Here is a 17,043-nt window from a genome sequence, read left to right on the forward strand (position 1 = left end):
AGTAGTGCCACACATAATGCCAACAGTAGTGCTCCTTACATATAATGCCCTGAGTAGTAGTGCCACACATAATGCCCACAGTAGTAGTGCACCTTACACATAATGCCCACAGCAGTAGTGCACCTTACACAATGCCCACAGTAGTGGTGCCACACAATATGACCACAGTAGTAGTGCCCATTACACATAACATCCACAGTAATAGTGCCACACATGCCAGCAGTAGAAGTGGCACACATGATGCCCACAGAAGTAGTGCCCCTTACACATATGTCCACAGGAGGGGAGAGAGGGGTAATGTGCGGTACTTACATGGAGATCAGCTTGAAGCTGCCAGCGCTATTGCCAGTCATAGAGTTTGACAGGTGCAGCAGAGAGGAGAGAACTGGAGAGCTGTGCTGACACTGAGAGCAACGCTGCCTGCTGCCGACACCACTGCCTGTCATACAGTGTGATAGACTCAGCGGCAGCCGGCAGCAACAACGGACAATAGAAGGGATGGAGTGCACCCTCAGCCTGGCATCTCCCTGGACTGCATACCCAGCTCTGCATATACTTTACAGACTTTTTTTTGGTTATACAGTACATTTTCACATACATTACTTCTTTTTGTTGTTAATTCTACACAAGTGGGCGCTAGATCATGCATTTATTTCCTTTTGTAATTGGATCTTGTGTCCACTGTAAATGTTCTTGTCAGTCACTCATTCCCAGTCTGGCATTGAACATAGGATGAATGCTGGGATATGACTTGAAACAGGAGTTACTTAAAGAGGAACAGAAAAACAGTGCTAGTTTGCAACAAGAGTATGGATTACAGTTACTATGTTCTTTATTTTAAGCTCATAAAAATGTAAAAAGAAAGACAGTATTACCATTCAATAAATAATTCCACTTTAATGGCAAAGTAATAATTTAGACAGATACACTGCGCACATCTGCAAAAAATAGATGCAAGCTGGTTTACAAGCTAGGAGAACAATCAACTTATAGAAAATACATCATTCAATTAATTTTGAATACACCAAAACTTATTATAAGGGCTTTACAAAGACTACAAAACTTTCCAGATGAATTATTTCACTGCTTCTGTCTATTTACATGATATGTTACATCAAAAATGTACAAAATATAAAATGTATACAGACAAATGTTCAACAAACATTTTTTTTTTCCTTTGTTGTAAACTACATGTACTCACTGAGATGTATTGCAGGAAGGTTTGTGCATGGTAATGTCTGGTGTGCATATCAGAAAAAGTCAGGAAAAGATTTGCACTCTTGTTCAGACCACATATAATAAATGAAAACAAGACATTTGGAGCCAGTTGTTAATATATATATCTTGTCATATTAAATATTGGTTATATCCAAATCTCCAACTCAAAATGAGTTTTTACATGAACAACATGATTAAGCTGTGCATTTGGGCAATAGCACCGTGTAGGAAAAGCCTATTCTGTAGCTTTATTCCTGTATAATAATAAGTGTAGATGACCAAAATGGCGGCCACTATACTGTAGCACCAGTTTATTGATGTTAAAGGTAGCATCTGTTTCACATTTTCTACACAATGCCATAGCCCTTAATTCATCATGTTTATTAATTGTGTTGGTTTATTTACATTTCCAACTCTGTTATTAATCCAGTCTCATGCAATCTGTTCAAAGCATTTTATCTCCATGTAATATATTGACTCCACATATAGTTTTTGAAACATGCTGACTGCAGCATTGTATCTCCTGCATAGTCATAACAACTGTAAGTACAGGACAAACACACCAGGAAAACAGTTTGCATTGGTATTTGTTTACAATGTATGGATTACTTTTTCATGAAATACACACCAAGTTAAAATACAAATTTATTTTGTCTGATTTTTTTTATTTTTTTTTAATGGTGCAAGGCGTTGTATTCTCATTATTTTGGTATACAACACCCAATCTGTGCAAAACCAATTCATTTTATATTAAAAATTCTCCACCGCCTCAGTCTTACTTGACACTGAGAACCCCATTTATACCAGGTGTAATTCAAGTTCAAACATGTCTAAAACTATAAGAACAAAAGGGACAAAAAAAATATTTGTGCTTGTGCCTCATTAAGTGGTTCCGGCTCTGCTGGAAATTTACTCAACGTAAAAGCAAGCAACAAAAGAAAACAATTACCTAAAAGTTTTCAAACCACCTTTTTTTCAGTCTTAAAGTGATGGCAGACGTGTGCTGTTATTTACCTGTATTTAAGAGGATACATTTACAAAGTGAATTAAAAAATAAAAAGAACGCTTGAGTATACAGTTATCATTTTCATCTTTATAAAAGAACATACATTAGGGCACTGTGCTATATATGCTATTCCATAGTAAATGGAGAAAGGAAATGTTGCAGGAATAGATCAGTGGTTTCAGACATCTGACTGTAAAGAGACTATCGAGAGATATTTTTAAGGCAGTAAGACAGCACCATATGACTCTTTTTTGCTCTTCTTACTTTATTGACAAGGCCCACATAAATGGAACTTTAAAGGGAGCCTTAATAATCATCCATATAAAATAATTCAGCGGGAGGCAGGTGGTTCCAAAAACACCTTAGTGGCAATGAAGACCTTTGCAAAAAGTGTTTCAACACGGGGAGTTCAGAATTGTGAGCATGGCAGTTCGGATTTACAATTGGCACTTATCCAGTATATCACAGTAGATTTTCTGGTAGTTGCACAAATCTATTTTGTGCTTTTCTTACGACCATCACCTAGTTTGGAGGCAGTACACAACAATCTCACTAATGTAATCATGTGTCCGGCACTATGCCTTACATCAGAGTTTCATGTGGACTAAAAACACTGCACAACGGATACATAATGTAAAAATAAAAAAAAGAACACACATTAAATACACATCTGTGCTGTAAACCTTTACATAAACAAAACAATTCCAGTTTGGCTAACCAATGTGCAATCTGCTTCTTTGCCCTTAATCTAGGGCCTTTTCCAGTTCACTGTGCTCCATTTATAATGACATGCCTTGAAATGAAGCTAATTCAAGCTTTCTCATTACTTTTTTTCCCACCTGACTTCTATTCAGGACCAAGTTACCTGCCTAAGAGCACGTTATCCTGATACGGGTGTGGCATTGTGCTGCTTTTGTACTGGCAGTGATTTGTTGGACAAAACCATTGTCTAACCATACGCTGACAAAAGTGACCCATTAGAGTGTGGATTCAAGTGAAGGATCTAAGATTTCATCATGGTGGCTTGTACCGTCACTGTCACAGCTTTGTCCACTTGAAAAATTGGCTGCTTCTTGAAGCCGCATTAACATATTCATCTGGGGAAAAGAGAGTGAAAGAGATTACTTCATCCATACTACTTACACAGGATATTCTGCACCATATGTTCAAACAGTAAAGACTTTAAAGATAACTACATACTGTAACTACAGATAATATATGGAGTAAAAAGGAAGCAATGCAAATAGGAAAGGAACAAACAAACAATACTGAATGCGTGCTGATTACTCGTCTTCTTGCAGCAATCCATCTTAGTTAAGGAACTGTTCATCTATAAGAACACGAGCATCATTTCTCAGTGTTCTTTATATTAATAGAACGGATTGTAGCACTTCTATTAATAATGATTAATTAGGGTTTTTTTTTTATGTCGCCTAAGTAATACAACAAAGTATGAGATGAATGTGCTTTGGCTTGCTGTAGGTAGAAATGAGAGATAAAAGGACAAGGTTGCTTATAAAGTCATGTTTTTAAGAACTAGTATTTCTTGTCTGAAGTATCAAATTAATGCAACAACAAAGTACTATCCAGTGAAGACAATTTACAAACAAAACAGAAGGCTGGACTAAGCAATGTAAATAGAATTGGTCTCTCGCACACAGCTGTATGCAATGCGGTCTTACTATTTAGAATGTCAGCTTTTAATGGAAAATTGGGTTTACTGCCACCTAAAGACAACCTATCACCTACTGATACAGTAAATGCTTTTATAACACAATGCATTGTGCACTTTACATATTTTCATTTACAATAAGGCATAAACCCCAGTGTGTGCTATTGGTTATTACTGTAGAATGATGTAGCATCTAGGTCAGGTCCTATACTGCGTTAAACTCGCTGACAGGTAGCTTTTTACTTTTCACAAATGTTTCTGAGGTCAAGAAAAACCCCAAAAAATTTGAAGGCGTCCCAATTTTGATAATCTGTATAGGATGGAAGAGTGTACGTTGTGGATCGTAAAAGCCCAATAAGTTATATTTTTACAAGTGAAATAGCTTATTATTACAAAACGTAATTATAGTACAATTTAATGATTTTGTTGTACAAATCGAGCAGCATTAACAATTGTACAGACTTGTAAAGTTATCATATTATAACTAGGTTAATAAACGTTATTTGGATTTAAATAAACGAAGGTTCTGTCTTTTTACTCACCACATTAAAAGTGTAACATATCATGATTCATATATGACAGGTGGCTTTCATAATACATACAAAGATCTAAGGATCATGTAGGCTTGAGGTTGCCAAAAGGTAAAAGAAGGGCAGACTAGATGGGCCAAGTTGTTCTCATCTGCAGTCAAATACTATGTTCTGCACTGTAGGAAGGAAGCCTGCTGCTTCCTACAGTACCAGCATTGCAGGAATGAAGTGCCAGACTGCCAAATGCCCCAAGTAGACAAATCAGCCAGTAGGTGTTGTCATCATTTCTGTACAGTGAGGAACTGTATACACAAATGATCTACCCATAAACTACTTATACCATAATCAGAGTTTTAAATTTTCAAACAATCAAGAAACGTCCTCATCTGATTACAATAAAACTACATATTTGTCTCCTACTACTATAAACTTTTAAAAGTACTCCAAAACCCTTCAACCATCACACTAGGACATACAGTAAAGTGCAGACATTCCTTGCTGAACATTGTATCCCTTCTTAAGTTTAATGCGGCAAGGCAGAGGATGAAAGCATATTTAAATGATTAGCAATCTCCCACTTGAAAGAGATCCAGAGCCAGCACTATTATTTTATTTCTCTTACGTCCTAGAGGATGCTGGGGACTCCGTAAGGACCATGGGGATAGACGGGCTCCGCAGGAGACATGGGCACTTTAAGAAAGACTTTAGATCTGGTGTGCACTGGCTCCTCCCTCTATGCCCCTCCTCTAGACCTCAGTTTGATACTGTGCCCAGAGGAGATGGGTGCACTTCAGGGAGCTCTCCTGAGCTTCCTGACAGAAAGTATATTTGTTAGGTTTTTTATTTTCAGGGAGCCTGCTGGCAACAGACTTCCTGCATCGAGGGACTGAGGGGAGAGAAGCAGACCTACTTCTGTGAGTTTCAAGGCTCTGCTTCTTAGGCTACTGGACACCATTAGCTCCAGAGGGAGTCAGAACACAGGTCTCACCCTGGAGTTCGTTCCGGAGCCGTGCCGCCGTCCTCCTCACAGAGCCGGAAGATAGAAGCCGGGTGAGTATGAGAAGAAAAAGAAGACTTCAGAGGCGGCAGAAGACTTCATGATCTTCACTGAGGTAACGCACAGCAGTGCGCCATTGCTCCCACACACTTCACACACGGCAGTCACTGTAAAGGTGCAGGGCGCAGGGGGGGCGCCCTGGGCAGCAATATAAACCTAATTTCTGGCAAAAGAGATATATATACAGCTAGGCACTGTATATATAAAGAGCCCCCGCCAGTTTTTATTATATTTAAGCGGGACAGAAGCCGCCGCCGAGGGGGCGGGGCTTCTCCCTCAGCACTCACCAGCGCCATTTTCTCCACAGCACGGCTGAGAGGAAGCTCCCCGGACTCTCCCCTGCTTATCCACGGTGAAAGGGGGTTTCAGAGAAGGGGGGGGCACATAATTGGCAGCAAATAATAGTATTACAGAGCTACTGGGTAAACACATTGTGTGTTTTTCCTGGGGTATTAGCGCTGGGTGTGTGCTGGCATACTCTCTCTCTGTCTCTCCAAAGGGCCTTGTGGGGGAACTGTCTTCAGATAAGAGGATTCCCTGAGTGTGTGGTGTGTCTGTACATGTGTGTCGACATGTCTGAGGTAAAAGGCTCTTCTAAGGAGGAGATGGAGCAAATGTGTGTGTGTGGTGTCTCCGTCGACAACGCTGACACCTGACTGGATATGTGGAATTAAGTGCTGTGGTAAATTTATTGCACAAAAGAGTAGAGAACAGACAGGGAATCTACCCATGTCTGTCCCTATGTCGCAGGGACCTTCAGAGTCTCAAAACGCCCACTATCCAAAATAATAGACACTGATACCGACACGGAGTCTGACTCCAGTGTCGACTACAATGATGCAAAGTTACAGCCAAAACTGGCAGAAAAGTATTCAATATATGATTATTGTAATAAAAGATGTTTTGCATATCACTGATGACCCATCTGTCCCTGACACGAGGGTACACATGTTTAAGGAGAAGAAAGCTGAGATAACATTTCCCCCCTCTCATGAACCAAATGAATTGTGTGAAAAAGAGCGGGAATCTCCAGACAAGAAACTGCAGTTTCCCAAAAGAATTCTCATGGCGTATCCTTTCCCTGCTAGGGCCAGGATACGATGGGAATCCTCCCCTAGGGTGGACAAGGCGTTGACACGTTTACCCAAAAGGTAGCGCTGACATACCAAGATACAGCTACCCTCAGGGATCCTGCAGATAGCATGCAGAAAAGTACTTTGAAGTCCATTTACACACATTCTGGTACACTACTCAGATCGGCGATTGTGTCGGCAGGGGTTTATAGCGCTGTAGCAGCGTGGACAGATACCTTATCAGCGGAGATTGAAACCCTAGATAAGGATACCATGTTATTGACCCTAGGATATATAAAAGATGCTGTCTTATATATAAGACATGCTCAAAGAGACATTGGTCTACTGGGTTCTAGAGTCAACGCTATGTCGATTTCTGCTAGACGTGTCCTGTGGAACATGCAATGGACAGGTGATGCCGACTAAAAGAGGCATATGGAGGTTTTATTTTACAAGGGTGAGGAATTGTGCGGAGAAGGGCTCTCGGACCTGGTCTCCACAGCTATAGCTGGTAAATCTGATCTTTTGCCTTATATTCCCTCACAGCCTAAGAAAGCACGACATTATCAAATGCAGTCCTTTCGGTCGCAGAAAAACAAGAAAGTACGAGGAGCGTCCTTTCTTACCAGAGGTAAGGGCGCAGGGCACAGCTAGTTCCCAGGAACAGAAGTCCTCCCCGGCCTCTACTAAATCCACCGTATGACGCTGGGGCTCCGCTAAGGGAGTCCGCCCCAGTGGGAGCACGTCTTCGACTCTTCAGCCACATCTGAGTTCACTCACAGGTGGATCCCTGGGCAATAGAAATTGTTTCTCAGGGTTACAAGCTGGAATTCGAAGAGGTGCCTCCTCGCCGCTTTTCCTTATCGGCCCTACCAGCTTCTCCCCCAGAAAGGGAGATAATATAAATACAATTCACACATTGTATCTCCAACAGGTGGTGCTCAAGGTTCCCCTCCTTCAACAAGGAAGGGGATATTACTCAACCTTGGCTGTAGTCCCGAAACAGGACGGTTCGGTCAGACCTATTTTAAAATTAAAATCTCTGAACCTATACTTGAAAAGGTTCAAATTCAAGGTGGAATCGCTCAGAGCGATCATCGCCAGCCTGGAAAGGGGGGATTTTATGGTGTATCTAGGCATAAAGGCTGCATACCTTCATGTTCCCATTTATTCACCCCATCAGGAGTACCTGAGAATTACGGTACAGTATTGTCATTACCAATTTCAGGGTAATTGGCGGAAATGATGGTGCTCCTACGCAAGCAAGGAGTCACAATTATCCCATACTTGGACGATCTCCTAATAAGGGCGAGATCAAAAGAGCAGTTGTTGAACAGCGTGTCACTTTCGCTGAAGGTGTCACAGCAACTCGGCTGGATTCTCAATATCCCGAAGTCACAGTTGGTTCCTATGACTTGTCTGCCCTTCTTGGGTATGATTCTGAATACGGACCAGAAATGGGTTTATCTTCCGATAGAGATCGCCCAGGAACTAATGACTGGTAAAAAACCTATTAAAGCCAAAACAGGTGTCAGTGCATCACTGCACTCGGGTCCTGGGAAAGATGGTGGCATCTTACGGGGCCATTCCCTTCGGCAAGTTCCATGCGAGGACTTTCCAATGGGATCTACGGAACAAGTGGTCCGGATCACATCTACAGATGCATCAGTTAATCACCCTGTCCCCTAGGGTCAGGGTGTCTCTCCTATGGTGGCTGCAGAGTGCTCACCTTCTGCAGGGTCCCAGGTTCGCCATCCAGGACTGGATTCTTGTTGCCACGGACGCGAGCCTCCGAGGTGGGGAAGCAGTCACACAGGGAAGAAACTTCAAAGGTCTTTGGGTCAAGTCAAAAAACTTGTATTCAAATCAACATCCTGGAGCTGAGGGCCATATACAACGCCCTTCGGCAAGCAGAAACATTGCTTCGCGACCTACCGGTTCTGATCCAGTCAGACAACATCACCGCAGTGGCTCATGTAAACCGCCAAGGCAGCACAAAGAGCAGAGTGGAAATGGCAGAAGCCACCAGGATTCTCCGCTGGGCGGAAAATCATGTACGCGCATTTTCAGCAGTTCATTCCGGGAGTGGACAACTGAGATGCAGACTTCCTCAGCAAACACGACCTGCATCCAAGAGAGGACTTCTTTAGGAAGCCTTCGCACAGATTGCAAGTCAGTGGGAACTGCCACAGATAGACATGATGGCGTCCCGCCTCAACAAGAAGCTACAGAGGTATTGCACCAGGTCAAGAGACCCTCAGGCAGTAGCTGTAGATGCCCTAGTGACACCGTGGGTGTTCCAGTCGGTCTATGTATTTCCCCCTCTTCCTCTCATACCCAAGGTGTTGAGAATGGTAGGAGGGAGAGGAATGAGAACAATCCTCATTGTTCCAGATTGGCCACGAAGGACCTGGTATCTGGATCTGCAGGAAATGCTCACAGAAGATCAGTGGCTTCTTCCTCTAAGACAGGACCAGTTGCAACAGGGGCCATGTCTATTCCAAGACTAACTGCGGCTGCGTTGGACGGCATGGCGGTTGAACGCCGGATCCTAGCGGATAAGGGTAGGAAGGACAGGACAGCTAAACATTATCACCGTATATGGCGAAAATATGTTTCTTGGTGTGAGGCCAGGAATGCTCCTACGGAAAAATTCCATCTGGGCCGTTTCCTTCACTTCCTGCAAACTGGAGTGAATTTCGGCCTAAAATTAGGATCTATTAAGGTTCAGATTTCGGCCTTATCCATTTTCTTTCAAAAGGAATTGGCCTCTCTCCCTGAAGTACAAACTTTTGTGAAGGAAGTACTGCATATTCAGCCTCCTTTTGTACCTCCGGTGACGCTTTGGGACCTTAACGTGGTGTTAAGTTTCATTAAGTCACACTGGTTTGAACCACTTAAAACGGTGGAGTTGAAAAATCTCACTTGGAAGGTGGTCATGTTATTAGTCTTGGCTTCGGCTAGGCGAGTGTCGGAATTAGCGGCTTTATCACATAAAAGCCCCTATCTGGTTTTCCATATGGACAGAGCGGAATTGCGGACCCGTCCTCAATTCCTGCCAAAAGTGTTTTCATCCTTTCATATGAACTATTGTGGTGCCTGTGGCTACGCGTGACTTGGAGGATCCCGAGTCCCTTGATGTGGTCAGGGTTTTGAAAATTTACGTGGCCAGATCGGCTACAGTCAGAAAAACAGAAGCACTGTTTGTCATGTATACAACCAACAAGATTGGTGCCCCTGCTTCAAAGTAGACTATTGCTCGCTGGATCTGTAACACGATTCAACAGGCGCATTCTACGGCGGGATTGCCGTTACCTAAATCGGTCAAGGCCCATTCCACTAGGAAGGTGGGCTCTTCTTGGGCTGCTGCCAGAGAGGTCTCGGCGCTACAGCTGTGCCGAGCTACTACTTGGTCGGGTTCAAACTCCTTTGCAAAGTTCTATAAGTTTGATACCCTGGCTGAGGAGGACCTCCTGTATGCTCAATTGGTGCTGCAGAGTCATCCGCACTCTCCCGCCCGTTTGGGAGCTTTGGTATAATCCCCATGGTCCTTACGGAGTCCCCAGCATCCTCTAGGACGTAAGAGAAAATAAGATTTTAAACCTACCGGTAAATCTTTTTCTCGTAGTCCGTAGAGGATGCTGGGCGCCCGTCCCAAGTGCGGACTACTTCTGCAAGACTTGTATATAGTTATTGATTAAATAAGGGTTATGTTATAGTCTCATCGGTCTTGGACTGATGCTATGTCATTTTCATACTGTTAACTGGATAGTATATCACAAGTTATATGGTGTGAATGGTGTGGCTGGTATGAATCTTGCCCTTGGATTAACAAAAATCCTTTCCTCGTACTGTCCGTCTCCTCTGGGCACAGTTTCTCTGACTGAGGTCTGGAGGAGGGGCATAGAGGGAGGAGCCAGTGCACACCAGATCTAAAGTCTTTCTTAAAGTGCCCATGTCTCCTTCTGAGCCTGTCTATCCCCATGGTCCTTACGGAGTCCCCAGCATCCTCTACGGACTACGAGAAAAAGATTTACCGGTAGGTTTAAAATCTTATTTTTATTATTCTACACTACTTTTAAAAAGGAACTGATGCAAGAGATTATCAGTCTACAAATAGTAATGCTTGCTTGGCCTCTGAGCAATGCTAAACTATAGTAGCTGCATGGGTCAGCGAGCTATGCTATGGATTAGAGGGGGGTGGCAAAGGGTTTGTGCCCAAGCCCTTTCTCTCTTAGGAGCTCCCAATCTAGGCATGGCCAGTAAATTTAGTCACCAGTGTTACCACTCTTCGTTAATGCCCCATCACCATCACACAGCACCTGCCCATCATGCTCTCCACTGCAGTAACCCCACTGCCCACCACATGCTATAGTCCAATGTATCTCTAGGAGAGGGGAAAGCTTCCTCTGGCTCATTCAAGCAATGCAAGATACTGAAATGGGTAAGCAGATACCTTTATATGCCATATGCTCATTATTACTGAATTTCTGAATTTGTACTACAGTCCCTAGTAGAACTGACAAAATGCTCCACTGCCTCTCAGCACTTTGGACATTATATTCTCCTTAGTGGACCCTGTTGTTAATTGCTACAGTAAAAAAGCAGAAACCAGCAATGTGACCTGAGGCACTCTGCAATAATGTGAACTGAATGGCACTGCAATGTGGCATAATGTAAGCTGGGTGCTCTACAATGTGGCATGATGTGAACCTGGGGACACTACAATGTGGCAAAATATGAATTGGGGGCACAGTGTGACATAATGTAAGTTGGGGCACTAGAATGTGGCATAATGTAAAATAGGTGCACTACAATGTGGCATGATGTGAAACTATCTGATATCATATGCATAAAGCACCATGGTGGTACATGATATAAGCACACGTGGACAAGGTGGGGGCCGACTAGTAGACAGGAGGAGAAAGAGCTCTGCTGGTGAGAGCTTACACTCCTTAACAGTGACTTCAAAATGTCTGTGACACTAATAACCCCTAGTCTTAACCCAGTTCCCCCCACACTAATTAAGAAGAATCAGGTTGACTTTGATCATGGTAGACAAGCCCAGACGGGTTCGGTATATATGCTGGACAGTTATTATGTTGACATGAAAATGTTGACACAGTTGTATATGTCAACATACTGATTCTTCCATAAACCCTAAAGCTGACCCAACCATTAACCCTAACCTTCCTGGAAATGTTGAAATTATGACAATGTCAACATTTTGCAGTTGTCAACATTAATGATGTTGACACTGTATCAATGTAGACCTTCTGCTGTCAACATTGGAAATGTTGACATGGTGACTGTATAATTCCTCAGCAACATAGCCAGTATATTTCTTTGCCAATGATGTACTTATTCTAGCTAACAATCCCTCAGACCTTACTAGACCAGTTCAGTGCTGTCTCATACTAAAAAGTAAAAACAACAAAGAACACAGCAATGACAACAACAATTCCAAACTGAGAATGAAGTTCCCCTATGCATGCTTCACGTCCAAACATTATAAGCCATGCTAAGTGTACAGCTACAATTTATCCTTATGAAAACCTATAGCTGACTTATGAGATCCCCTGGCCAGGCACATTGGCTTTGGCTAAAATGATGATACAGGTTGAGTATCCCTTATCCAAAATGCTTGGGACCAGAAGTATTTTGGATATCGGATTATTCCGTATTTTGGAATAATTGCATACCATAATGAGATATCATGGCAATGGGACCCAAGTCTAAGCACAAAATGCATTCGTGTTTCATATACACCTTACACACACAGCCTGAATGTAATTTTAGCCAACATTTTTAATAACTTTGTACATTAAACAAAGTGTGTGTACATTCACACAATTCATTTATGTTTAATATACACCTTATACACATAGCCTGAAGGTAATTTAATGCAATATTTTTAATAACTGTGTATTCAAAAAAAAATTGTGTACATTGAGCCATCAGAAAACAATAGGTTTCACTATCTCAGTCTCACTCAAAAAATTCTGTATTTTGGAATATTCCGTATTTTGGAATATTTGGATATGGGATACTCAACCTGTACTTCCAAAAGTCCTTTACTTACTGCATTTAGAACTAATCACCACACCATTCCCAGGTTCTTTTTAGTGGGGCTGTTTAGCCAAATGATTTTGGAAATAGACGACTGAGCTCAAAGACTTAGAAAAAGCAAAATCGCCTTAAGTACAGCACTCCCTAATTTAGTAGCATTCCATAAGCATCCACTTTGGAAATCATACACTGATTTCCTCCTCAAACAACCATAAATAATGGGTGGATATAGAATGCAAAGCTTCCTTCCAGCCCATGCTGCATTGTAACATTTGTGTCCTCCTAGATCACTGAACATAAATGATGAAACTGTAGCCCTCATCTAGAGATGCTTGGAAAATTTTGTTATGCCATTGCCTTCCTTTGAGGAAAGTGCAGCACCACACTATGAAGCATCGCTGATTTTTACTGGCCAAATGCACAGCCAGAGAAACTTTTGAACAGTAGACTACCTGTATGCTAGACACTACAGGTAACAGACTACTGCAGCTTGTAATTACAACTGATAAATATTAATCCAATTTCACTACTAACAGATATACTGTTTTTATACTGAAACCAACAGAAGGTACTTTTATAAGCGAAGAATTTGGATTATATGGTTGGATTTGAATTGTAGATAAACCTACATATTGGAGGTAAAGTAATAGTTTGGCAATATATCTATTTTAACTGAGAACTTTGAAATGTTTTCTCTCCTTCTATGACCCTGTATATAGAAATATAGAAACATTAGATGACGTAAGTGCTGAACTAATAATGTACATTTAATTTCTAAATGTATACTGTATATAGAAACATTACTCATCCTACTGTATGTGCCAAGCTATTACTACACCATTTGTAACCATTATTATACTGTGTTTGATATTTAAACCTAACCCCAACTACTTCTTGCTACCATTACTATAAAACATGGCGTATACCTACAGATGGAGCCACACTCATCCAGTGCGGCTCCATCGCAGGCGTGTACTCCTGGCGTGACTAGGCGATCCGTACGCTTAGCCCCGCCGGGAGTGCACAGAGACGCTCTCCCATTCTAGTGAATAGGGCACGTCTCCGTCAGCGTCTCCGTCACAGAACGGAGACGCTCTCCTATTCTAGTGAATGGGGCGCGCGCACCCGCCCGGAGACACTCTCGCCGTTAGGCGCGCCCAGGCACAGACGGAGCCACTTGCGTGGCTCCATCTGTATATTATCTATTTTACATAGAAACATAGAATTTGACGGCAGATAAGAACCACTTGGCCCATCTAGTCTTTTATTTTAAGTAACATTAATCAAAGATCTGCAATTAATTAATATTTCTCAATTGTAGGGCTACGTTTCCTTTGGTTAGGAAACTGTACAATCTTCATCTGACAGCTACTTCATTGCAGATCATAGCACCCAAGGCATTCGTTCTTCTTTTTTAGTTTACTGAATGAATGATTCAGGTGTAGTTGGAGGAGCGATCGCTGCTGCTTACAGGGAAGCAGCAGTGATATCACTAATATGTTAATGCAGCAGGTGGTGTCACTTGCCCTGCTTGCATTAGACATCTGAGCTGTGTACTAGGAGTCACCCATGGAGTCACACAAACTGGTCGCCGCAGGTCCAACAAAGATGCCAGGAAATCTGCCGATCTGCGTCCGACATTGCAGACCCGTACTGCACATGTGCAGTACAGGTGCAATGCATGCACAAAGTGCAGAACATCTGTATTTTCCGGCATGTACCGCTAATCCGCCAGGACCTGAATCAGGCCCCTGGTTCTGCTGAATTGCAGTGAATGTTCCCTTAAATCTCACCCATGTGTTGGAGGCTATGTAACCAGACTGGTACTCTGTATCACATAGCTTGGTTCTGTCCTAAACTACTGTAGATGTCTGTAAAAGATTTATTTACTGATCCTGTACAAAGTCATTTAGATCCCTGTACCCATAATCCTGAAGATGGTTTTGCTTAATAATTTCTTTTCTAATGTTCCAAATAACCACAACTACCCTTTAGTATATAATTTAGGAGCCTTTATCTCGCCAAAATGGAGCACACAAAGTATCAATGGCAGTTAAAATAATTGTTTAAATTAACAGACGTTTTGAATGGAGTCAGCCTTCTCTGGACGAATAAATTGTGTCATTTAACTGCAACCTACTGTAACTAGCAACCTACTGTAACTGCCCCATGTGCATTTTGGAAATATGTAACACCAGAAGACCAACCTCCACCCTCACCACCATCTGGGGTAGATTTATTAAGCCTGGTGAAGTGATAAAGTGGCAGGTGATAAAGCACCTACCAGTCAGCTCCTGTCATTTTTCAAACCCAGCCTGTGACATGGCAGTTAGGAGCTGATTGGCTGGTGTGTTATCACCTTCCACTTTATCACTTCACCAGGCTTAATAAATCTTCCCCTACTGCTTGGCGTAACTCTTATAATGGAATCATACGACAAATGCCCTCTGCAGCTAGAATTACAATATTAGGGTTCAGTTGGTCCAATCCTATACCATACCTACTGCCATGTTTGACAGATAGATAGATAGAGAGAGAGATATAGATAGATAGATAGATAGATAGATAGATAGATAGATAGATAGATAGATAGATAGATAGAGATAGATAGACAGACAGTACATGTGTCACAACACTGTACCACTTAATTCATTTGCCACTGAAATGTTTCTATTTTTGCTCTTTGTTTACATGTTAAATGGTAATGATAGTGGAGGGGTCGTGCTTCTGTTCTTTTTACTCTCATTTACACAATATCTGTTGACATATTCTGAACCTATAGATTCTGTCATACATATTTTTTTCCATACGATTCCCATACACAGCACATTACAATTGTGCAGAAAAATCAAAGTAAGTGCTGATAACATGCTGGCTCTTCTAGATTCAAATCTAGGACACCAATATGACTGTTTGATAATGCATTATCCCTTCAAAGGAGTTGCTTGTCTAGTTTTTCTATTGTAAGAGATAAAACTGTTCACATGAACAATGAGGATACTATCAAAGCCAGGCATCTGGAATAAAACTATAATTTTAATTACATAAAGAAATCCACATTCTCCTTGATGGAATGTGTTAAGTAAAGTAGTTCTGTTTTCCTTTAGAAAATGCCCAGATTATTGAAGAGAACAATACATTTGTATTTAACAAGAAATTCAAAATGCATCAATACCAAGAAATATACAGCACTGCCACCTGGTGTTCTACAGTAGTCATTTCCCAAAGATATTAGAGGCACTCTATAGGACTATATTCCATTTAGTAGAGTGAATAGAATAAATATTACCATATACTGTATTATCACAGGGGTATTAACAGAATTTGGCTTTTTTTCTAATCCATGGAATAGATGACTAGAAACATATTTTAATGGTGACATCCTTTTCAGTTAAATTCAACTCCTCTTCACCAATTTATTAACTCACCAGGGGATAAACCATATTTACAGTATGTCATATGAGCTACTGTATGTTCCTAATCTACCCACATATTGACCCTTTTAGCGTACCTGTGGCCATGGTAGAGCTGCATTCCCCACCAACCCACTTCATGTATGCTGTTCTTACTATTCACTACTATTATGTGCGTTACACAATATGCATCTTAATATCAAATGATACTGTTATATAGTTCACATTGTTTGCATTGTATCTTTGTAGTCATGCTGCCAAATGATCTCCATAAATAAAATGTTATTTGAAAAAGTGTCTGTGTGATTCTGAAGCAACAGAATGTAATTATTAGTTCCATCTGTACAGATGGTACACTGCCCTCACTTTGGGCTTGATCCTGAGTTAGGTGCAGCTCCAGCTATTGGCTTTCCTTAGGTTATCAGGGAACAGCGCATGTGCTGCATAAAGCAACTGCAGTCTCTGACAGAGTCTCTCACAGTTGGTTAGCTCCATTTGTGGATGAATCTCTGCGGCAGATAAATGCATTTCCAGGTATCAACTGGGCGGCTACCTTGTGGGAGTGTCATGGGCTTGTAGTCAGACTTACAAGCTAGTCTTGACTATTGAGGCGTGAGTACAGTGAACGAACGTCCTGCATCTGATGGATCTTTTGCACCACCGTGGGGTAGATGTAGGTGACTTTACTAATCGTGACAGTAGTGAACAGAAAAACAGTGGGTTGTGCAAACATACACATGAAGCTGTACAGATACTTGCATTGGTATAAGCTAGTAAAGGTGGCTGCCATGGTCGTCCACACTTAGGGCCTCTTTGCGTCTGACTCAAACTCTTATCCTTTCACTGCATGCATCATTGGTAAAAAGAAAAGCTTGGTGGGCTTACGCCAATGATACAACAAGCATAGTACATATTGTGATATTTGCAAGTTACAGATGTGTCCTAATGTTTGTAATCTTACGACCTGACATTTGTGTGGCTGTGTGTGATACAGTAGGCTAGAGA

At 41.7% G+C, this 17,043-nt stretch overlaps 1 protein-coding gene across 11 annotated transcripts in view; it reads right to left on the reverse strand.

Moving 5' to 3' along the window:
* Positions 1 to 899: 899 nt before the first annotated feature.
* NAV3 (neuron navigator 3) overlaps positions 900 to 17,043 on the reverse strand; it is a 1,127,960-nt gene continuing 1,111,816 nt past the window's right edge. For all 11 annotated transcript variants that reach the window (XM_063927407.1, XM_063927402.1, XM_063927399.1 and 8 more), the window contains one exon: positions 900 to 3,321. In XM_063927407.1, coding sequence (XP_063783477.1) covers positions 3,202 to 3,321 — 120 coding nt within the window. In that variant the 3' untranslated portion in view covers positions 900 to 3,201. The remainder of the gene's footprint in view (positions 3,322 to 17,043) is intronic.

The sequence above is a fragment of the Pseudophryne corroboree genome, chromosome 6 (genome assembly GCF_028390025.1).
Source record: "Pseudophryne corroboree isolate aPseCor3 chromosome 6, aPseCor3.hap2, whole genome shotgun sequence".
In the NCBI taxonomy this organism is placed as follows: domain Eukaryota; kingdom Metazoa; phylum Chordata; class Amphibia; order Anura; family Myobatrachidae; genus Pseudophryne; species Pseudophryne corroboree.